Source organism: Tursiops truncatus, chromosome 2, assembly GCF_011762595.2.
Source record: "Tursiops truncatus isolate mTurTru1 chromosome 2, mTurTru1.mat.Y, whole genome shotgun sequence".
NCBI lineage: Eukaryota > Metazoa > Chordata > Mammalia > Artiodactyla > Delphinidae > Tursiops > Tursiops truncatus.
The window spans coordinates 85,081,959-85,105,892 of NC_047035.1; the positions used below are offsets into that span (position 1 = coordinate 85,081,959).

General features: G+C 41.2%; 2 protein-coding genes and 1 long non-coding RNA gene across 9 annotated transcripts in view; 1 reads left to right on the plus strand and 2 right to left on the minus strand.

Annotated features, from left to right (window-relative positions):
* The window catches only part of VPS39 (VPS39 subunit of HOPS complex), a 47,667-nt gene extending 26,865 nt beyond the window's left edge, over nucleotides 1-20,802 (minus strand). The window contains exons 1-7 of one of the 3 annotated variants that reach the window (XM_019935340.3): nucleotides 20,592-20,802; nucleotides 13,064-13,129; nucleotides 5,224-5,288; nucleotides 4,873-4,915; nucleotides 3,506-3,600; nucleotides 2,479-2,577; nucleotides 1,938-2,030 (exon numbers count right to left, since the gene is read on the minus strand). In XM_019935340.3, coding sequence (XP_019790899.2) covers nucleotides 1,938-2,030; nucleotides 2,479-2,577; nucleotides 3,506-3,600; nucleotides 4,873-4,915; nucleotides 5,224-5,288; nucleotides 13,064-13,129; nucleotides 20,592-20,664 — 534 coding nt within the window. In that variant the 5' untranslated portion in view covers nucleotides 20,665-20,802. Of the gene's footprint in view, nucleotides 1-1,937; nucleotides 2,031-2,478; nucleotides 2,578-3,505; nucleotides 3,601-4,872; nucleotides 4,916-5,223; nucleotides 5,289-13,063; nucleotides 13,130-20,591 lie in introns of those variants that run through there. The other 2 variants (XM_019935341.3, XM_033851546.1) reach the window with 2 other exon arrangements.
* A 138-nt stretch (nucleotides 20,803-20,940) lies between these two features.
* On the plus strand, nucleotides 20,941-23,347 carry LOC141278005 (uncharacterized). Its single transcript, XR_012330070.1, has 2 exons — nucleotides 20,941-21,010; nucleotides 21,757-23,347. It is a non-coding gene; the product is annotated as an uncharacterized lncRNA (long non-coding RNA).
* TMEM87A (transmembrane protein 87A) overlaps nucleotides 22,561-23,934 on the minus strand; it is a 43,172-nt gene continuing 41,798 nt past the window's right edge. For all 5 annotated transcript variants that reach the window (XM_073800807.1, XM_073800812.1, XM_073800806.1 and 2 more), the window contains exon 20: nucleotides 22,561-23,832. In XM_073800807.1, the coding sequence (XP_073656908.1) occupies nucleotides 23,791-23,832 (42 nt within the window). In that variant the 3' untranslated portion in view covers nucleotides 22,561-23,790. The remainder of the gene's footprint in view (nucleotides 23,833-23,934) is intronic.

Here is a 23,934-nt window from a genome sequence, read left to right on the forward strand (position 1 = left end):
GTCAATTGCTGGCGAGGATGCAAAGCAATTGGAACTCTCATATGATGCTGGTGAGAACACAAAATGGTACAGCCATTTTGTTTGTTGGCTTTTTATAAAGTTAAATATACACTTACCATGGGACCTAACAATCCCATTCCTAGGCATTTCCTCAGGAGAAATGAAAACCTGTGTTTACACAAAAATCTGTGTGCAAAAGTTTATAGCAGCTTTGTTTATAATGCATAAAAATTGTAAACAACTTTGTCCTTCAACTGACGAATGGATAACCAAACTGTAGTACATCCATATAATGGAATACTATTCAGTCATAAAAAAGAATATATTGACACACACACAACACAGTTGGATGTCAAATGCATTTACGCTAAGTGAAAGAAGCCAGGCTCAAAAGGCTACATACTGTATGATCCCATTTATATGACATTCTGGAAAAGGCAAAACTATAAGAGATGAAGAACAGATCAGTGGTTACTAGAGGTTGGGGTGTGGAAGGAGGGCTGACTTCAAAGGGGCAGCATGAGGGAATTTCTTGGGATGATGGAACTGTTCTGAATCTTTTTCTTTTCTTTTTTTTGGCCACACGGCATGCAGCATCTTAGTTCCCTGACCAGGGATCGAACCTGTGCCCGCTGCAGTGGAGGCACAGAATCCTAACCACTGGACCACCAGGGAAGTCCCCTGTTCTGACTCTTGATTGTGGTGGTGGTTATACAACTCTAGGCATCTGTCAAAACTCAGAACTGCACATCCAAAAGAACAAATTTTACTGTCTGCAAATAAATGAATACGTTTTGAATAACCTGGTCCTAAAGCAAGATTCCTCACCCTCAAAACACTCCACCCTCAAGAAGCTGATGGCAACACCTAAGGTAGTCAGAGGAATGAGAGCCCTCTTCCAACTTTTGGCTCTGTCCCCCGCCCCTCACAGACTCCTCTCAGGCACCTGTCTGCCTAGTGGCTATGCAGTCAGTTACATAGCAGTAACTCGCCTAGGAGCTTGCAATTCGGATCCTGATGAAATTAGGCTAGTCCAAGAATATAAACAGGGAACATATATATTAACTAGATAAACAATGAAGAGCTAACACAGCAGGGAGTAGGGAAGTGGGAGGTGGGGAGAAAGACCTCCAGGATTGTCAAGTCTGGGTTATGAGAGGGGTATGAAGCTAAGGAATTTCTGTTATTCTATAAAATGAATGGTAAACCAACCTTTTTTACATACAGCCTGCATGCTGGAGGGGAAAAAAACCAATGTGTCGTGGATATTTACCACTTAAGAGAAAAAGCAGGGTATAAAACAATGTGTATAACATGAGATTTTTGTAAACAGGGCAGATGCCCATTACCAAAATGTTAACAGTGGACCAGATTATTTCTGAGTGGGAGAATTATGGATGACTTGCACTTCTTTTCTTTTCCTTATCTATATTTTCTTATTTTCTATAATAAACACATACGGCTTTTGAAATTTAGAAAAAAACAGTGAAAATAATTTTTACAACAAATATACTAAAAGATTTTGGGGGGCAGGAAACTCAAAGTCTTAAAAATACTTAAGTTAATACTAAAATTAGTATATAATTCCTCAGCACTGAAGCCTCAAGATAGCAGTCCATGATAATGCTACTGGACAGAGGCATGCAGCCCTAATTATCTAGCCCAATAACTAGATACAGGATATGGATAATTCATTATGTAGAGAACTGAGAGTTGACTCTGCCTGGCTTAAGATACACAGACATCTTATTTGTGAAAGATGTTTAGCGCATGAAAGATAACCAAACATACAAACACAAACCCTGTTATGCCAAAAACTCTACTTAAGGCAGTCTCTTGACCTACAGTTCAGAAGCACATAATCATCTCTCCCAGGTAGACTCATAATCACCTTCCCCAAGGTAAACTGATGATACTTGCAAAATAGTAAATCTTACCCTTATTAGGTAGTAGTCTCTCTTGAAACCCACACAGATAGCATTTTCACACCATGCCATGGACTTGGGCACATCTGGTACACTAAAGTCTCCCTGGAGAAAGACAGCAAGAGTTCACTTGGAAAGATGTCAAAGGAAAAAAACCATGACCTTCCTGTGATTCCACCCCCATTCCGCAAAATTACTCTCACCCTCATCTGAATACAATTCTCTTAGCACAAGGCCAGGAAACCACCCATAGTAAAAATACAAGTCACCCACGAACTGGACAAGGTGCATTCGGAAAAGGTGAAAACCCCCTTTGATATAAATGAATCTGTAGAGATGTAGAATTGTCCTACTCCTGCCTCTGAAGGCCAGGAGACTTTGACAAGTGGGCACAAGTAACTCATAGGTACTCCTAGCAGAGCATTCATCTGGGGAGAACATCAAGACTGGGCTCCTGAGCTTCACAGGAACTGAAAAGCAAGTCTTTCAAGCTGTGGGTCAACTTAGCAGCAGCTCTCACCCAACCCATGGGCCAGGAAACAGTGGACTGTACCTGCAATTCATGAAATTCCCTGTCTTTCCAGAAATAGAGCTGCAGCTTCTTTTTCACAGCCACACACATCCGCAACACCTCCTCCCCAGTCTCTGTGTGCTGGGAAGAGACACCCAGAGCGAATGAGGATGTGCACACGATGACTCCAGAACTGACAACTATATTAGAGACTTTTCTACCTTGAAAAGGCTACTAATCTGAACATCTCTTGTCATACAAAGTCATGCTGCCAGATAAGCTGAACCAAAGCACACCATTCTCTCTAAGATGCGCTCAAAAACAACAGGCTGAGAAGCGCTTCCTCCCCAAGGGCTGCCAGTCAGAGGTCCCAGTCCCAGCAAATGTCATGGGCCTTTATATTTAGAGAGGAAAACCTATATAACTGCTTCCTCCTTTTTTTCTTAAATGCTTCTTGCTCATTGCTGTCAATACCTGCAGGGGCAGGGATCAGCCTGTGTCAGTGACAGCAGGCCCACTTTCAATCCTTTAAAGAAGTGGAGGACGGAAATGCCTAAGCATACAACAAACGATGCAGCATCAATATAGACCATAAGTGCTAAAAAGTGATCAAAGCTGAGTAGAGGGGTGACGCAGATTTTGAAGAAGGTAAGGATGATGAATTGGCAAAAATCAGGAGAAACGTCTTTTCCGAATAACGAAAACTCCCTAAGGACAAAGACCACAATGATACGTTCAGAACGAGAGTCACTTTAATGCCCTAGAGCTATGTTCATGTACTGTTACAGTCTTGATTTCCCACTAATGGTTTGTCCATGGCAAGCATTTTTGTCCTCGGTTAGCTGCCTCCTGAAATACAGCTGTCCGGTAGCGCACACACAGGGAATGCAAATGTTTCAACATTTTAAGGGGGAAATTTCTCTAATACAATCCAAAATCAAATATTCTCTTTGGAGTCTCTGCTGAATTTGGATATCAACGTTATTCTTCCCATCTAATGGTAGGAATGATGTAGGAAAGGCTGCATTTATTAAAGCACAAAGCCAAATTTCATCTCGCCCACACTTACCTGGAGGTCACATGTGAACAGTGATGCTCCCTTTGCCTTGGAAACTGTGGTGATTTGTTGAAATGTCAATAGGTCATGGACATAAATATTATTTTCTGTTTGGAAGGAGGTAAAACACCCGTATAAATTCTCACAATTCTCTAGTATAGCCACCTTCAAGACAGACAGACAGACAGACAGACAGACACACACACACACACACACACACACACACACACACACACACACAAAATAACTGTGTAACAACCAGAAGAACCAAATGGCAAATACTGGTCGAAGATGTACCTTCAGCTTCACTAACAACGACTTATTCTGGTCCATGACCGGTACGGAAACATTTAGGAAGTCACTTAGTCTTCTAAACTTGTATATTTTGTTCCTTTAAATTTGGGCTGGCTTGAATTAAAGAGCTCTTTCACTTCCAAAGAACACTCTTACACTCTGTCTTTCTCAAGTCTGGAAACTTGTGATGCAATATTTGTACAAGAAATTCCTTTCAAAGCTACTCACATTAGGAGGCTCCAGTAAGAGAAAGGAAACCCCCTGTGGATTTTGTACAAACCTATGGCAAGGATTTCTTTTCTAGCAAAGCCAGCGCAATAATTTCACTTGGGCCTCTTAGCTAGTTTTAGTTAATTTAAATGTTTCTCTCTTGACTAGAAACTAAGTTTAAAATGATTCTACCATTTGGGCCCTGGGCTGAACAGTACAGAGCATGAGGCAAGTTTCTAGTTCTTCTGCTTGTCATGAAAAGGCCTCACTGGCCACCTTCCATGAAACTATGGCTTTTCAAACAAGGCCTGGAATAGTCTGGCCCTGATCTCTCACCTGTCTCTTACCAGTCTCCACCATATACCCTAAGTCTGGCCAGATTTCAGGGCCTTTGCTTAACCTGTTCCCTCTGCCTGTAACACTCTGCCTACCCCTCTCTTCCTGTTGAAACCCTAGTCATCCACTAGACAATGCTGTCTCTCCCATCACTAAGATCCCACGACACTTTTTATAAATTTTCATTGTAACTTATCACACTGTAACATGAGTACTTTCTGTCATTTTGGTCTTCAAAACCAGAACCTAAGTTTCAAAGATAGAAACCATGTCTCATTCAACTTGGTATCCCCAATGCCTAGAGTAGGACTCAATAAATACTGAATGAATGAATGAATGAAGTGATACTTCTTGAAGAACAGAGCTCAAGATATGGGGGATGCTGGTGCCTTTATTACCTGTGTACCCTGCTGCATCTGGTTAGGAATGTGTCCGTTTCATTGTTAAGTAATAACTATCAAATTAACCATGAAAGGGTTAATCAGGTCATAGCTTTTGTTTCTTGACACATGAAATACAAATGCAACCCCTTTTCTTACCTAACAAGCTGACCAGAATCTTAAACTGGGAAACCACATGGATCTGGAAAATAGTAAATCATTAGACTCAAACACTTCTGACAAGGTTTAACAAATGTTCATTTTAACTGCAATACTAAAAAGGGACTAAAAAGCCCATATCAATGACAAGGATCTGACTTATGTGCAAACACAATTTCTGCTTGTGAAAGAGGATCTCAAGTACTTGATGGATGGACAGAGATCCCGGCATAAATGGGAGGACAAAGAGCAGAGGATTCAAAGATGAATAAATAATTTTACCAAAGTCCTAGCTTTGACAGGGTATCATAGAAGTCAAATATTCTTGTAGCGACCACCATCACGGCCTACCTGCTGAATCTTTTTGGAGAAGTTCTTATTGGATTTCTCTAATGTCACTTCAAACCTGTTGCAACCTATGGGAAAGAAACAAACATTCACGTTTCCAAACACAGGGATACATATAAAAATAACTATGACAAAAAATGCTGCTCCATACTGCTCTCCTACATGAATTATAAAAAATTCCTTAAAGACTAGAAGTTGGAGATCTAAAATAGCCAGTTGTCTTTATTGAGTACAGTAAGTTGCTTTCAACTCCAATTTTAGAACAGAGGGTTTCATGCACCTTCACTTGCCATTAGCAGAAAGGACCACACCACATTTTACTGAGGCTGCAAGGTACTTATGAGGATTTTATCCTGCATAATAGTACCTTGGTAAAGTATGTCACCAAAAGAGTGTAAAAAGTAACAGTCAAATATAGGAGCCGCAGCAATGAATCCCAGCCCAAAGCATCCTTAGACTAAGACAGACTAAATCCTAGCGGTTACCCTGTGTCCCATATGACAGGACAGAGCGAACAATACCATCCCCAGAGCTAAAGCAATTTAATGCATCTACACTTACTGCCACTCTCAGGTGATGCTACCTCTGCTGACACTTGCTAAAAAGGGGAAGAAAGTTATAGACCATAAAAAACACATGAAGCCAGCCTTGCTGGGATGACCAAAACATTTAGGGTCAAAAGTCCCCAGAGTCAAAAAGAGAATAATTATCACAATAATAACAGCCGCTATCATTAACTAAGCAATAGCTAAGTGCCAGGCTCTGGATTTTAAAATTTCTATGTATTCTCTGTAACTTCACAACCACCTCCAGAAGTAGGTATTATTATTCCAATTTCATATCTGAGGAACCTGACAGGTCAAGCAGTTAGGTAGCAGCCAGTGAGAGAAAGCCCAGAGGCAAACTCAGGGCTGACTTTACGTAAAGCCTGTGTGCTGAGCCCGCACCCTGCCACCTGCCTCCCAGCTTGGGGAGACTATGTACACGGCCAACCGCTCAAATCGATGGAGATTCTTTGAGGCAGCCACCAGGGCCCACACCACCAAAGCTGGTCTTACTTCCTCCACATGTCCCGCAGAAGAGGAGATGAAGACAGGGCCCTGAAGTTCCGGGAGATTCAGAAACCTGCCCTGTATTATGCCATTACATTGCACAAGAAAAAAAAAAAAATCAGCCGTTACTGCTTGATAAAGAGTTCTGTATTTGAAGAGGACTTTATTACCTCTAACAATTCTCTTTATGAGCAGAATTATCTAGGGCAGAGATTCTCACACTTTTTGGCCTCAGGACCCCTTCATCTTAAAACTTACTGAGGACCAGAACTTTTACATAGATTATAGCTGTCAATGCTTACCATTACAAATTAAAACTGAGGAATTTAAAAAATGTGTATTTAAAAAAATTTTTTTTTAAATAAATTTATTTATTTTTGGCTGCTATGGGTCTTCTTTGCTGCTTGAGGGCTTTTCTCTAGTTGCGGCGGGCGGGCGGGGGCTACTCTTCGTTGAGGTGAGCAGGCTTCTCACTGCGGTGACTTCTCTTGTTGTGGAGCACGGGCTCTAGGCTCTCAGGCTTCAGTAGTTGTGGCACATGGGCTAAGTAGTTGTGGCTCGTGGGCTCTAGAGCACAGGCTCAGTAGTTGTGGCGCACGGGCTTAGTTGCTCCGCGGCATGTGGGATCTTCCCAGACTAGGGCTCGAACCCGTGTCTCCTGCATTGGCAGGCGGATTCTTAACCACTGCACCACCAGGGAAGTTCCAAAACATGTATTAACTGACTTAAACATAACAGCAATAAGCTCATTACATATCAGTGTAAATAACATTTTTTATGAATAATAACTATTTTTCCAAATTTAAAAGAAAAGCATTGTTTTACACTTTTATAAATCTCTTTAATGTCTGGCTTAATAGAAGACAGCTGACTCTCACATCTGCTTCTGCATTTAATCTGTTTTGATACGTTGTTTGGTTGTGGTATATGACAAACATCTGTCCTCGTGTGGACATTTAGTTGGAAAAGAGAGGAATATTTTAACAGCTTTTTCAGATAATTGTAGATCTTCTTTGATGCTATACAAAAATTTGACAAATGGAGTTTCTTGCAATCTGGAATCTGAAACCTATTAATGAACTTTTCTGTAAAAGTCCATTGGTCTATCTTACACGTCAAATGGCTCTTTGATTCGTGCTTGGTTTAGAAATTTCATGCACTGGAAAATACTGGTTCACATAGTTACGCAGATTTTCCAAATGTTGACACATTTTGTTATAAGGGCTGAAAAACAATCATGCTCATTATCACCCCTCATCTCATCAGGAAAATCATAAGTATGGAGAAGCTGTCAAGCTCATGGGGATGGATACAATTTTTCCACAATTCTAATTTTCTCTTGAAAGCTCTATCTTTATCATTAGTAACAAACACTGCCAGTTGTTTTCTTTGAAGTGACAGACTCTCTTTGTTCCTTTGTGAGAAAACATCTACCAAACACCCAAATGGTCTGAAAAACCGCAGTCTATCTGTTAGCCATTCTCTCAAGCAAAAATGATGCTCCATGAAATAAGTGGTCAGTTCAGCTCGTTGCTCCAACCATCACATAAGTACTTTTCTCCTGAGACAGCCACTGGGCTTTGTACCTTGCACACAGCTGAAGTGCTTCATGTGTACTTCCCATTGTATTACAGATTATTGAAAAGAGGTGTTCTCAAAGGTCAAGATAGAATAAAATTAATACTTTTTACTGTCCCACAAAGAACATTCTTAAGTGAAACTGGCTTAAAGAAAAAAAAAAAAAGCACTGTGAGCACATGCTGGGCAAAAATACAACTGTTTGGACAGTGTGGTGCCAACAAGGCTGCCGACCACTGTCTTGAACTTGTTATGAGGGGCAGCAGTTTTAGCTGCCTTACTTGTGTACCGTCTGTGCAAATGTCAGTGAAAAAACAATCATGTTTTAGTGTTACTGTGAACTCAAGTTTTGACGCTGTGGCTCCTCTGAAAGGATTTTGGGGAACCTCCTGGGGTCTAGAAACTGTCGACTGGAAAAAAATGCACAACCTAAAAGTTGAGAATTCTGTTTTATTCTGAAGACTTGCTAAGGACTTAAGCCAGGGAGGAGCCAGGATATATAGGAGTTCAGACAAAAAAAAAAAAAACAGGTAGTCAGACATCAAAAGATTACTGCTATGTAAGAAAATCAGACTTCTCAAGTTTCTATGTATGGTAGGATGCAAGAGTCTTGGGCTCATTGAAATCATTCCTTTGATATGCACCTTAACTATCTAGGGCCAGCATTCTGTTTTTCTCCCTCCTGAATACCCTCAGGGCGCACAGTCTGAGGCTGCAGTGGCTGCCTGATGGCTTGAGGGCCACATCCTTTGTTTACTGACATGGCAGGTGACATTTTTCCTCCACAAGACCAAACTTTGAGAACCACTGCTCTAGGGTGAGGCATCACTGAAGTAAACACAAAGTTGTTAAGATCTTAGATAAGAAGTAAGAAGTAATTTAACTCCTCTGTTTAAGAGTAGACTGAAGTCTCTGAGTAGATTGAAGCCTAGAGACGTTTGTGAACTCACAGGAAGGGGATGGCTCAGATCAGATCAGAGTCAAGGTCCCCTTAACCCCCGTCTTTCCATGACATCTCACTACCCACTCTCTCCCTTCCCTCAGAAAGTTAGTCTGGTCGTAGCCTTACTGAGGTTTTGATAGGGACGGAGTAAAGGGACAAAGTAGGAAATTAAATAGTCAATCCCCCCCCCCCAAAAAAAAAGTCAATCCCACTAGGGGACTGTAAGTAAAGAAAAAAGTATGGGAGACCCCTGTAAGTTAATGACCACTCAAGAAAGCTGGTTTATTTAACCACAAAACCAAGCAGGCTTGCTTAGCAACAAAACCATGCAACAGAAGCATGAGACATGCTCCAAAACAATAAAACAACACATCCTTCCCAGTGAGCTCAGTAAGTTATTGATTCCTAGAACATGCTCCTCTGCACGCACTAAAAACAAAAATATAAGGAAAAGGTGACATTATACTGAAACCTGAGATGATGTGCCACTTTTAGCATATGTTACTACCTTTTTGCTCATTTCCATTGCGCCATGACAGTCCTGGCTTGACCATGTAGGGATAAGAAAATTCCTTTGCCTGACGTGGAGGAGGAACTGATGACAGAAGCATGACACCCACTCTAGAATGAGGAAGAAGGTGGTCTTTTCCCCCTCCCCACTTTTCCTTTGATTATAAAACTGTAGCCCACTAAGTTCTCGGGGCATGGCACGCTCTCGCCCACCCGCTTATAAGCCTCACAAGTATCCTATTCTAATAAATCACTTCTTATCTATCACTTTGCCTCTCAATGAATTCTTTCTGCGCTGAGACCTAAAGAACTGGAGCTCCTCGGAGCCTCCCAAAATGCCATCTAGTGGTTTCAGTTCGGAATATCTCAAATTTAGAAACCCAGTTAGTTCTATGGCTGATTCATGGAGGCCCAGGTCTACTTCTGGCCCATAAACAGACTAGAGCTGGTCCAGAACTGAACTGTTCTCTAGGGGTATAGGGAGAAGTGAAGTCTCTAATCAGTTTGATTTCCTAATTATCTAAGGTAGGTTAATATTGCTATTCAAGTTACCTGTGGGGAAACTGAGTAAGATTAACTAACTTGTCAAAGGTTACATGGTGAATTGGTCACAGGGCAAGGAACAGTTGGCACCAGGGTTCCAAGTCACATCAACATTAATATTACCAGTTTGAGTCTATAGTATGCTGAAAAGTTTATTCTTATAGTTTAGTTTTCAATTCCTTAGTACAGAAATGATATATTAAACAAGTTACTTTATCAGCGTATTTAGTATTTGATGGCACAAAGAACTGATTATGTCTTGGGATAAGAATATTAGGGTCTTTTTTTTTTTTTTTTTTTTTGCGGTACGCGGGCCTCTCACTGCTGTGGCCTCTCCCGCCGCCGCGGAGCACAGGCTCCGGACGTGCAGGCTCAGCAGCCATGGCTCACGGGCCCAGCCGCTCCGCGGCATGTGGGATCCCTCTGGACCGGGGCACGAACCCGCGTCCCCTGAATCCACAGGCGGACTCTCAACCACTGCGCCACCAGGGAAGCCCTATTAGGCTCTCTTTATCTCCCTGCTTTGCATGTCATCTGAGCCCGCAGTAGACAGTCAAAACACGGTTGTTGAAAGCCGAATAAAACCAAAGGCAGGCTTAATTTTTAAATTACAGAGTGGGTCAATGTCACAGAATACAAATATTCTGGCTCTGAGAACTAAAATTTAAAGCAAGGGCCAGCAAAGTACTGCCTGGGGTCAAATCCAGTCCTCCACCTGTTTTTGTAAATTACCCTTTACTGGTACACAGCCACACCCATTCATTTACATGCTGTCTACAGCTGCTCTTTTGCTACAGTAGCAGAGTACAGTAGTCACCACAGAGATGTTATGACCTGCAAAGCCTAAAACATTTACTATTTGTGTAAGTCAATAAGGTAGAGGGTACCTGGAGAAAGAGAACCAGTCATGGTTTTCTTGATATAAGAGAAGCCATTTTTGGCCTAAGCCATTTTGTGAGCTAAGCCTGGCCACAACGCTTGTCCTTGGACAGATCTCAGTAATAACGATCTTAAGGGAACAAAAGAACAAACCTTCAGCAGGCAAGAGAAGTAACAATAACAAAGATAAAAAATCAGGTGAAAAGACTCCCAGTTCTGTTTCAGTGGTAAAGATTAGCCTCGCTTTCTTGAGATTTTGCAGAATTTAACCCCCTCTAAGGTGCTCAACCACCAGATCAACTGGAACCTAAGGGATGATGATGTTGACCTTTTCAGACCCTCAGTCGCTTCACTCAGCTAACGCTTGGACTCTCAACTATCCAAGGCCCTTCATGAATATGCATGGACCCTTAGCTTAAAAACTTCCCCAACTTTGCTGTTTGGGGAGACAGTGCTTTGGGAAAGATCCCTAGTGTTTTCCTTACTTGTTGCAAGTAATAAATCCTTCCTGCTCCCACTCTCTGCCTTGGTTGTGTCTTTTGGCTCAACACCCACTAAGAGGCAAACCCAGTTTTCAGGTAACATTTAGTCCTTTTTTTGGAACAAGTTGGCTGACTCCTGATTTAAAGGAAAGTTGAAAAACTTAGAAATGAAATACAGTAAGTCCCCTACGTACGAACCTTCCAAGTTGCGAACTTTAGAAGATGCGAATGCGTGTTCCATCAACATCAGGCGTGAGTGAAATTGCAGCTTGACCTCTGATTGTGTTAGCTGGCTACCTAGGCTAACTTTGTTGGACACCGAGGCTAACTTTGCTGGACTTACGAACGGGCTGTCAGAATGGAACTCGTTCGTATGTAGGGGACTTACTGTAAACCCTGTTTTGATCTTCTGGTTTCTCTTCTTATCCCACCACAGAACCTGACCAGGTACCTTCCTCCCTCCCAATTGCACCGGTGAAGGGTAGCAGAATATGCTACCCCAAAATATGCTACACTGGCACAAGGATTATTTTGAGTTGAAGGTAACTGAGAAGAAGCAGATACAAGAAAAGCCCTCTGCTCTCCACCATCTGCCAAAGAGCCAGACACAAATTTACAAAGGTGCCTCCCATCTCCTCTCTATCAAGGACAATATTTAATCAATTTAGAGACAACTCGAGACCCATATCAGCCCACAGACTGCACCAGAGGAATCTACATAACAAACATCTCTAATTAGTTCCCCCATATATTTGCCTTCCCATAATTTGCCACTGTAGAAACTCAAAGTCCTTTTCCTTTGTCTTGTTGCTTCTCTGATTTACAGGTCCCCATACAATCAACCTAAGATGGGTAGAGTTAAAAAGAATTTTTTCCTCCTTTACACCAGTAAGATACTCTTTTTTTCCCAATATGTTACCCTTGCTACAGGTTCCAAAGAGAAGGCTCTATTTCCACACTTACATTAAGCTATTCACTATGATAAGTTATATATTAGGTTGAAAGCTATGAAATTTTGTTTTTTCTAATATAGCCAAATAATGACAATTTAATATGGTTCAACCTACTCTGGCATTAATAGCTGACTTCTATACTCTGTAGCTCCAGGGTATAATATCCAAACACATCAATTTTCCACAGAGAACACAAATAAAATTAGGAAAAGGGAGCAAGGTACTTTTTTCCCCATTAGAGGGCACTCTAACAGAATAAACGTCAAATACTTTTAGTTATTCTACATTTTTACTGACAAAGAAATATTTGATTAAAGTTTTAGTTTTCAAAGTCCTTGCATCTGACCCCAGCAATTTTGTGAGATGCTTTATGGAAGAGGAAACTGACATTGGAAAGGACCTACTCATAGTCACGTGACTGGGGAGAAGTAAAACCTGACTCAAGCCCAGGTCCCCTCTGTCCTAGTCCACCCCGCAGAAGTTTAACAAGATCTTTAACATCAATGGCTCTTAATTTTTTTTTCCTACTACCATACCATTTTCATGAGAATTTTACTCTCATTGTAATATTTCTTATTTCTGGTATGAGTCTCCAAGAAGTGAGAAGGGAAAAAACATCTAGCCGCACCTCCCAGATGGGGGTAGGGAAATACAGTCTGAAAAAAAGAGAAAACCCTGGAGATTCTCACAAGTTTCTCCCCACTTTTCCACTGCACTACTGCCAACCCGCAGTCACTCTTTTAACGGTCCAGTTTTAGTATATGTGCTGCTGAAGCAAGCACTCTTTTAATGGTCCAGGAATCACTGATTTTACAGTGTATACATATATATATATATATTTTTTTTTTTTTTTACATGAGCAGTAAGCCGCCTCGTACTTTGTTCTGAAAAGCTGCCACTTACCAACATCCTTCCGAATCCTATAGAGAAGAAGATGACCCTGTTTCGTTCCAACAAGCAGCCATTCCTCTGGAAAAGAAAAGGACCATCAGCTTTAGTAAGACCCTATTTCTTTAGCTGGAGCTTATAATCAGAAATCAAAGGGTTGAGAAAATGAGTTGCTTTTGATAGTCGGTGTTTTGCAAAACTAAGGAATGTTTATATTCAAGAAATGTTTGAGGGACTTCCCTGGCGGTCCAGTGGTTAAGACTGCACTTCCACTGCAGGGGGCACAGGTTCGATCCCTGGTTGGGGAACTGAGATCCCACATGCCGTGCCGTGCAGCCAAAAAAAAAAGAGAAAGAAATGTTTCAGAATCAACTAATTGAAGAAATATTTATTGAACTAGGTGAGACATATTAGAGAATGAAAAATGTCCCTGGCTTCATTGTTTCAAAATGAAACTGACCAAAAATTTGATGGAAGTTTATAAAATCATAAAATGGGTAGTATAAATATAAAACTAGGTATCTGATCTCAGAAATAACAGCTAAAAGGCATCCTTTGAAGGTTTGATGATTTTACTTTAGGAAAAATAAGAAGTGCCATAGCATATTAAACTTACAGAATTCATCATCTCAAAACATGGTCTAACAGATAATAATAAGTGTTGCCAAAGACGTGAAGAAACTGGAACCCTCACGCATTGTTGGCAGGAAAATAAAATGGTGCAGCCCTTTGAAAAACAGTCTGATAGTTCCATAAAAGACTAAACATAGAGTTATCATATGACCCAGGAATTCCACCCATGGGCATACACACAACAGAAATGAAAACATATGTCCACACAAAAACTTGTACATAAATGTTCATAGGAGTATTATTCACAATAGCCAAAAGGTGGAAAGAACCCAAGTATCCATCAACTGATGAATGGATAAACAAAATGTGACGTATCCATACAATGGACTATTAGCCATTAAAAGGAATGAAGTGCTGATATATGCTACAATAGGATGGATCTGACAATATTATGCTAAATAAAAGAAGCCAGACAAAAAAGGCTACATATTGCATGATTCTATTACATGAAATGTCCTGGACAGGCAAATCTAGAGACAGAAAGATCAGTGGTTGCCTGGGGCTCGTAGGCTTAGGAAAATGGGGCTGGTGGGACTGGGGAAAAAGAAACGGGGTTTCTTTTTAGGGTGATGAAAATGTTCTAAAATTGTGGCAATACTTGCACAACTCTGTGAATGTACTAAAAACCACTGAATTGTACATTTTAAATGGGTGAATTGTATGGTATATGGATTACATCTCAATAAAGCTATTATTTAAAATTTAAAAAATGATGGTCTAGGCCAGTGGTTCTTAAACTTTGGTGTGTATCAGAATTATCTGGGGATTTATTAAAACAGATTGCTAGGCCCTGCCCTCAAGTTTCTGATTCAGTAGGTCTGGAAGTGGGCCTGGGGATCTGCATTTCTAACAAGTCCCCAAGTGATGCTGATGCTGTTTGTTCAGGGACAGCGTTTTGGGAGACATCGGTCTAGGCTAAAAGGCAAAAGGTTCTGAAAGGACTTAAATAATTACTCTGACAGATTTATATTAAATCACTAAGGGAAGTTAAGCATGTACTTCCTCAGGTTTTTGAGGTTGTAACAGTCACTTATTCCTTTCATAAACTCTTGATCTTTTGCAAAATAAAATATTAGATAATGACATAAATAGATAAACTTTATAGAACATGCATTGTGTTCCACGAAATGCTAAACACTTATCATAGGTTATAACAACTATCCTTTGACTTATGTCCTTTTCTTAAATCCCCATTTTATAGATGAGAAAGTTGAGGCCTAGGTAACTTGTCCAGAGTCACACATGTAGTAAGACATGTGTAGCAGTGGCAGGATTCCAACTTCAGTCTGTCTGATCCTTAACCCCATGCTACAATGCACTTACTAAGGCATCCCATCTCAAAAGAATAGGTGTCAGCCAGAGGCTGTCTGAAAGACAATGGTGATGTTTATAAAAACAGGTCAGGAGCCACATCAGGAACATTTCTCCAGGTTGATGTCCTTAACCTTCCAGAAAAAGACAGTGACTCTGTCCTCTTTTGGGTTTTAAAGTAAAGGCAGAGCACAGAAAGTTAAGACACAGTGTGCTCTCAATGACATAAGTGGAAATCAGAAATAACACTAGCTCCATTGGAACACTGGTGATTTATGTCGGAGCAGAACATGGTGAAAAAAAGAAAAGAATTCAGTTCACAATGCTTGCTTTGCAAACGATATTATGTTTAGAACTTTACTTATAGATATCACTGTATTGAGCAATTGAAAATATTAATGCTGATTTTTAGGACACCCACTAATGTTTCAAATACAAATAAAATGAAGTAGAATCTTTTTTAATTCACTTATAACATATAGAAAAATCTATAGCAAAAAGGCCACCATAATGTTCACCATCTTCCCCATCCTCTCCACTGTGACCCCCAAGCCCCTGCCAGTTCCTATTTTTCTTTACCTCTTTCAAAACAGCTTCATCTCCCACCCTGGTCTGCAAGGCCTATCAATTTTACCTCTACAAGGTACCCGGCAACAGCCCTCCCCAACAGAGTCTCTCCAGGGACCCCTCAGCTGGTCTCACTCTATGTGTACTTCCGTGTTTGCTATCTGTTACCTTACAGCACAGCTCCAATGCTGTCACACTGGGGCTTAACAAAATCCTCATGAAGCTGTACTACCAAAATATGAAGCCAAACTCCTAAGTATGACTTTTAAGAGTCTGCTTTCCATTTTTATTGAAATGTTCATTTACCAATAGATGTTTCTATCAAATGTCTACTCTATTGGTCATGAAACTGAATCAGACAAATTCACTGAAATTAAAAAAAAAATTAAATTGAAATTTTATTTGACCTTTCTCAAGCATTCCTTTGGAGATGCTGAGGAAAATGCATTTCTCATACATGCAAAGTATTGTTAACAGCTTTCTTTTAACTAGTAAAAGCACCACACACATACTCATTCCTAATCCTCAAACTCATAAGGAAAAACAGTGGGGACTTCCCTGGTGGCGTGGTGATTAAGAATCCGCCTGCCAATGCAGGGGACACGGGTTCGATCCCTGGTCCAGGAAGATCTCACATGTCACGGAGCAACTAAGCCCGTGCGCCACAACTACTGAAGCCCACACACCTAGAGCCCGTGCTCCACTGCAATGAGAAGCCCACGCACCGCAATGAAGAGTAGCCCCCGCTCGCCGCAACCAGAGAGAGCCCATACGCACCAATGAAGATCCAATGCAGCCAAAAATAAATAAGTTAATTAAATTTATTAAAAAGAAAAGAAAAACAGTGTATCACCCAGAGGTAATGATGGCACAGAGCTCTGAAGAGGCTTGATTTGGTTACAGACGTCAGTGGGGGCTCAGACGGCCAGAGGACCTGATCCAGGCTGGCCTGTGCACACTCTATGTCATCATATAACACAGCCGTGCACACAAGACACAGAAAATGAAAAGCCTGCAGAGCAGGCAGAGCACGGGATAGACAGTCCCTTCTGAGACTCAACATTGCACATCAGAAAGTGGAACACACTACACAAACGGGTAACACATGCAAAAACAAACAAGAGTCAGCCCTAGAAAATTCCTGATGGCCTAATCCTGAGCCACAGGTTAGACATGATTCCTCCTGGGAAGGAAGGTAGAGCCCTCTAGCTCACAATTACCCTAGTGAAGCTCCATCCAACGTTGCAACCCAGTCCAAACTCACGTGATAAACAACCACTGCTGAACACAGCAGGGAGTACACAGACGAACACGGTAGTGGGCACTTCTCTTCTTTGGGTCATACGGCAAAGAACAGTGTTTCTCAAAGCATCAGCCCCTGTTTAGCTGCATCAGAATCACTTGGACTTACTAAAATGCACATTCCTAAGCCCTGCTCCCAGAGATTCCGATGCAATGATTCTGTGGTGGTGCCCCCAAATCTGCATTTTTTAATTACATGAGACATTTACCTAGTTCCAAAGCTAAAACTATGAGAAGTCCCTCCTTGTCCACTTCCCCCTGTTTTCTTCCTTCTGCTATAGGTAACTTTTTTTTTTTTTTTTTTTTGCAGTACGCGGGCCTCTCACTGTTGTGGCCTCTCCCGTTGCGGAGCACCGGCTCCGGACGCGCAGGCTCAGCTGCCATGGCTCATGGGCCCAGCTGCTCCGCGGCATGTGGGATCTTCCCGGACCGGGGCACGAACCCGTGTCCCCTGCATCGGCAGGCGGACTCTCAACCACTGTGCCATCAGGGAAGCCCTATGGGTAACCATTTTAATCATTCTTGATTTATTTTTCCATTGTTTCTTTGGAAAATATAAATAAAAATGATTGGGTATACACACACACAGATACACACACACACCCTACATTTTTTATAGGCTCTGAATATACATCAAAGTTTGAGAAACAGGCTCTAGAATCAGACATGATTTACTGGATGTGACCTTGGAAAAACTACTTAAATTTTCAGGTTCTTCTTCTGCAAAATGGAGTTGTTATTATTTCATAAATGCTTAATACAGATTAGTACTCAGTAATGGAAGCCATTACTACTATTAATTAATTAAGCAAATATTTAATAAGTATCCATTATGAGTCAGGAACTGTTCTAGGCACTGCAAATAAACCTATGTACAAAACAAAGTTACTGCTCTGAAGAAATTTATATTCTAATATGGAATGAGAGAGACAATAATAACATATAAAATAGCATTAGGTGGCAATCTGTGAAAGAAGATAAGGCTGAGTAAAAGAGTAGCACATTGGTGGATGTGGTATTTTCTTTTATATAGAATAGTTAGGGAAGGTCTTGCAGATTTATGTGACATTTCAGCAAATGAAATGAGGAAGGAGCCATGTAATACCTAGGACAAGAGAGTGCCAGGCAGAGGAAACAGCAAGTGCAAAGGCCCTGAGATAGTTACATGCTTTTGTGCTCATGGAACAAGGAAGACAGTGTAACTAGTATCAGAAAGGAGCAAGGGATAAGAACAAAGGGGATAAAATCAGGGAAGTAACCAGAGGCCTGATCATGACAGGTGCTGTGATGACAGGTGTTGTTATTCTAGCTGTGATGTGAAGCTACTGGAGGGTTTTGAGCAGAGGAGAGATGCAATTAGATTAAGTTTTCAAAGGATCACTCTACCTCTGTGTGGCTAAAATACTGCAAATGGCACAATGGCAAACCCAGGGTAATCAGTTAGAAGACTACTACAGTAATTCAGATGAGAGAGACTGGTGTCTTCGTCAACAGTAGTTAACAGCAGAGATGGAGAGAAGTGACTGGATTGTGGAATTTTTCAGGAGGTGGAGCAGACAAGATTTGCTGATGGATTGGATGTGGTGTATAAGAGAATAAGAGAAGCCAAGAATAATTCCAATGATTTGGGCCTTAACCAAATGGGCAAACAGAAATGCCATATGCTGAGCTATGGGATACAGGGGGACAGGCATGTTTTGAAATCAAGAACTGTTTTGGCCATGCAACCAGATATCCAAATGAAGATGCTGAAGAGGCAGCTGGATTCTACAACTACAGAGTTTCAGGAGAAGTCATCATCAGTATTTTCCTCATTTCCATATCCCAGGAGATGGATTACGGTGGCTCTGTGACATCTTCCACCTCCAATATTGTCTGGCTCTCCAGAAGCCTGGAGGTTCCTGGATGAACTTTCCGCCTAAGGTCATGGTGTAGATAGAAGGGGTAACAACTAGAAATAGCAATATTTAGTGCTGGTAAAGTCTGAAAATAAAGTAGTTTTGAGGCACAAGGCAGTAAATGGCCTCTTGTAGCCAATACCTATCACAGCATCCTAGTAGGCAATGGGTGTTTCTCCTGTTTGCTTGGAGATCAGGCAGAGTGAAAGCTATCTACCATTTCAAAAACTGTATTTCTGGAAAGCACAGGTTCAGGCAATCTTCACTGACACGAACCGGAGTTGGTGAAAGAGACTGAGATATGTGTACTGCTAGTCCCACAGGGTATCAGAGTCAAGAATTCTGACAAGCTAAGTACAGTGTGATAAGTAGCTGCATCCATCCTTTTCAGAAGTATATGTCCGAGGCTGAGTGGAATACCCCTCCCTCCACGTTCCCATGTTAGGCAGCATATGTCTCTAGTATCATTTATCTTGCACCGTAGTCTGTTCATATTTCTTTGCCTGCCATGTTGTGTCCTAGGAGCACAAGCACTGTTTCTTATTCATCCTTGTATTCTTGTCTCTAGCAGAGAGACTGGTCCATGTAGGCACTTAATACATACTTGATGAAGAAACAGGAGAATGAGCCCCTTTGTGCTGAGTGTCAGGTCTTTCATTTTTTCAATTTCTTTATTTCTCCTCTATTTATTTTTAATTTTTACTGAGAGCATTTAATGACAGAAAAATGGCGGTTTTCTTGAGACATCTGGAGGAAGAAGGATTCTCTCCTTAACCCTAGGACAGCTTGCTGTGGAGGTGTGACTTTAAAGAGGCCCAGAGCTAAACAACAAGGTCCTACTGTAGAGAACAGGGAACTATATTCAATATCCTGTGATAAACCATAATGGAAAAGAATATGAAAAATAATGTGTGTGTATATATATATATATATAACTAAATCACTTTGCTGTACAGTAGAAATTAACACAACATTGTAAATCAACTATACTTCAATAAAAAAAAAAAAAGAGGTCCAGGGCTGCTAAAGGCTGGGGTGGTGGTGAGGGGCACACATTAATAAGAAGATCTAGAGTGAAAGCACCTTACTGAAACTGATGTGGAGAACTCTGACTAGGTGGCACTGTCCACAGATAATGAATAGGACACCAGCTTCCACCAGGCCCATCACGGGTACCTGGCTCAATATAAGATCTGATTGAGGGTTGAGCCACCTTTTTATGGCCCTTGATTTCTAGGACCTGGACATTAACAGGAAAGACTGAAATTACTTCTGTTTGGTCTTTGGTTATCAGACACACACTCACAGATAGGAGCATAATGTTTGTAGTTAAGAGTCAATGTTTATTTCAGAAACCATTTGTATTCTGGAGCAGAGAAGAGATACCTGACCCTGCTTTCTGCACTGGCCAATCCCAAAAGGATCATGCAAGTTTTTATAGGTTAGGTTTCATGACAGCCTGGAATGATGCTCTTCTACCTAGAAAAGCTAGGTAACTTGGGCATTTTGACTATAAGGCAATCAACCACTCGGCTAGATTAAGAGTGGAGAGTAACAAGTTAGCTACAGTAATTAGAAGTAAGCGATGAGCGATCATTACGGGGGAAAAGACATAGCTGTTAACTTGTTCAATGCAAAAAAAACAAACAAACCATCAAAAGCAAACAGCTCCACCACCCTCGCTGTCAACAGTGCTCTGCCCTCCCTCATCCTAGGCCCCTCTCTGACGGCGTTCGACCGCAGTCCACACAGCCAGACTCCCGTCCACTTCCCTCGCCTCGTGAAAGGTCCCAGCCGCTCCCGCGCTGACCCCGCCTGGCCCCTCGGCTCACCCCAGGCAGCCAGACAGTCGATCTGCAGAGGCAGCTTTTCTAGGATCGGCACCGGTTCAAAGGCGTCGTGCATGGCGGCGGGCGGAGTCGCCGCCGCCGCCGCAGTCTCTCCCGGACTGTGCCGGGTCGGGTGTGGGGACGGAATCAGCCCAAGGGAAGAGCCGGGACCCCTGCTACTGGCTCTTGGGCAATAGAGCCATCATCAACACCGGACTTCCTGCAGAGCCAAGCCCGCCCCTTCCGCAACCGAAGCCTCGCCCCTTCCGCTCCGGTTCCTAGAGCACACTCGAGGAATGCCCTGGTGACTGAGACTGCGTTTCACCCTGGACCGACCTTCTCCATCGTGGAGTGCGAGTGGCCGTGGGCTTAACAAGAAGGAAAAAGGATTTTAATCTTACAACTGTCTTGGGCAGCATAGGGTAGTGAAGAATTCAGGCTCTGGTGTCGGTTAGACCTGGGATGGAGACGTACCATTTAGGAAATGAGCTAAGTAGCTGTGGCGTTTAAGAAACAATCTCTAGAAGTCTTAGTTTCCTTATCTGCAAAATGATGGTAGTGTTGTGTACCTATCTAACGTGTGAGCGCTTGGCAACGGCTAACAATCTAAGCACTCAATGGTAGTTTTAGTATTACCATTATAAACCCAACTAGTTCGAGTACCTTACCCTTGTATTTTACGGGTTAGTCTAAGCCTGTGGTTCTCAAAGTGTGGTCCCTAGATCAGCATCACCTGGGAACTTGTTAGGCAATCTCAGACCTCATTCCAGCCATAGTGACTCAAAAACTGTGGAGTGGGGAGTCCAGTAATCATTTAATAAGTCCCCAAGGAGAGTCCATGAACTTTAAAGTTTGAGAACCAATGCAAGAATGGTCTGTATCTGGCAGTTTAGCCCCAAGAAAACAGCAGACATGTCATAAAATTAAGCATTTGATTTAAAGAAAAATATAAAAGAAAAAAGGAGTGAGTCTATGATGTAAGGTGTTAAAAAACAAAAACCCACTGACTGGCCCTGGTCACTTTTACAGTCTCTTCATCTGTACATTAGGAATACTGTCCCATCTTTATCAAATGCTGTTTCTGATAATCAAATGAAATATTTTCAAGTAGTAAGAAACAGAAAAATTGCTAAACAAATCTTGTGGTTCTATGTGGTTTTCACCATAGAAACTGAACAACTTGAAAATTTAGAATTACCAGCTGCTGTGCTAGAAGAAGGCCGAATACCTTGTAGTTCCAGACCCAAGGACCAAGACCAAAATAAACAATGTAAACTCTAAGGTAACAGGTCAGTGTGATACTACAAATTCCTTCTGAACCTCTTCTAGGAACCGATACACTATAACCAAGCAAAGTAACACAAGAAGCCATAAGAGAAAGCAGAAAGAATAATCAACCTATAGAATTTGTGCTATACACTCCTGCTTAAAACAACAGGTTCTTGGGAATTCCCAGGTGGTCCAGTGGTTAGGACTCGGCACTTTCACTGCCAAGGCCCAGGTTCAATTCCTGGTCAGGAAACTAAGACCCTGCAAGCCACATGACATGGCCGGGGTGGGTTTTTTTTTTTTTTAGCCTAGTCTCAAGTTAATATCTAATCAGTCTCGAAAAATATTTGACCAACTATCCTGCTGCATTATGCTACTGTTCACTTGCTAAGTTTCACTGTGGAAGAACAAGCACATGAAGTTAACACCAGCCTTTTGCAAATGGGTTAACCTGAGAATAGTTCTTCATATTGTTTCTTAGAGATACTATCTAGGTGATTTTTTTTGTTGTTGTTAATCACCATACACAACTATAGAGAAATGTTACATAAATATTTAACACTTTAGTGAAGATTGTAGTAGTGTGGTCACTGCTTTGAGTGGAAAATAAGACAACATAGAATAAAAACCATGGAAAGAAAATTCTACAGGAGAGAGTTTGGGAGAAAGAAGGGTCTTTAAAGAAAGTCTGGAGAAAAAGATATCAATTTTGTTAAAATTTTTTAATATTAAAAAGTGGCATGAACTTTCTATGTAGAACAAAAAATCTTGGGAAGGCAAAATTGGACAAAATCATTCAAACAAATATAGTGCTTCAAATGAATCCCATCACCTTGTGATGTTTCTTATAAACCATCCCTAAACCAACACCAGATACAAGAACAGTCGATCCTAAAGAATGAGCAGCAGTCCAGGGCCTCCACACTATTTCATGCAGAAAGTTTTTGTTTAAGCCAGAAGGACCTGTTTCCTTTGTATTAGCTCCTGCTTCTGAAGCATTATAATCCCTTTAACAGGGTGCTCACTCACATGCACTTACGATGGAGTGCCTTTGTGCATCTAGTGCAACACCCAGTAAAAGGCATGAAGACAAGCAAAGCATTGCCTAGGACTCTGCAATGCTGCCCTTGAAGGCTTACAAAACAGTAGTTAAAAGTTCTGGAGTGTGCACCACATTGCCAGCAATGGGATGTGTCACAATAGCAGATGTCAAAAGAGTTAAGCTAATATTTCTCTCTAAAGTACATCTGAAATAGAAAAATCTTTAATATACACCGTTTGTAAACAAAATTGCACTTGATTTTGCTTTTTCAAATGATCTAAATCACACTGTAACAGTCTCTCTCTTTCTTTCTTTCTTTTTTTTTTTGGTTGTTCTTTTAATCATTGTTAGAACCATGGCTCCTTAACGCAGAAGGACTCCTTGTTCTCAAAACTACCTCTGCAAGATTTAACCTTGGCTTCCCAGGAAATGCAAAAATAATTAACAATTTCCCCCATCACCTATGTAACTCCCTAAATAAATTAAAATTACAGGCAGTTGCTCCTGGATATTACTTATTATGGTGTTGATGTCACAGTTCTTCAGAAGATGTTAAATTTTTTAGTTTGACAGATTAAACAATTTAAACATTATAGAAGGTTTAGGAACAACATACACAAGTTGCATAAACATCCATGTCAGGGTGTGGGAGGGAAAGGGGCATCAATGCTGCAAATAAAAAACTTGTAGATTTTTCTCATCCTATGACCTTGTTTTCAATAGAATGTTCTCCTTGTTCCAACACCTCTCGCCAGCTCCAATGCACAAAGATCAAGGAACAGATCAGGATGTCATTGCCTCCTTTAATCCCATGGAGCAGTGTAAAGACTAACACAGAAGCTGATCTCTTCCCAGATACTAGCCATCTTCAGCTGCAAATCTTCCCATTCTTTACTCCATTTTGGACCTTTCAAAGTGCGTGATCATTCGTTCCTAGGGGAAAAAGGTTATGCTAAGTATATTAATTTTAAATGGTCTACATTCCAAATATCTTTTCCAAAGATGACCACACACACATTTTCTATAAGTACTTGC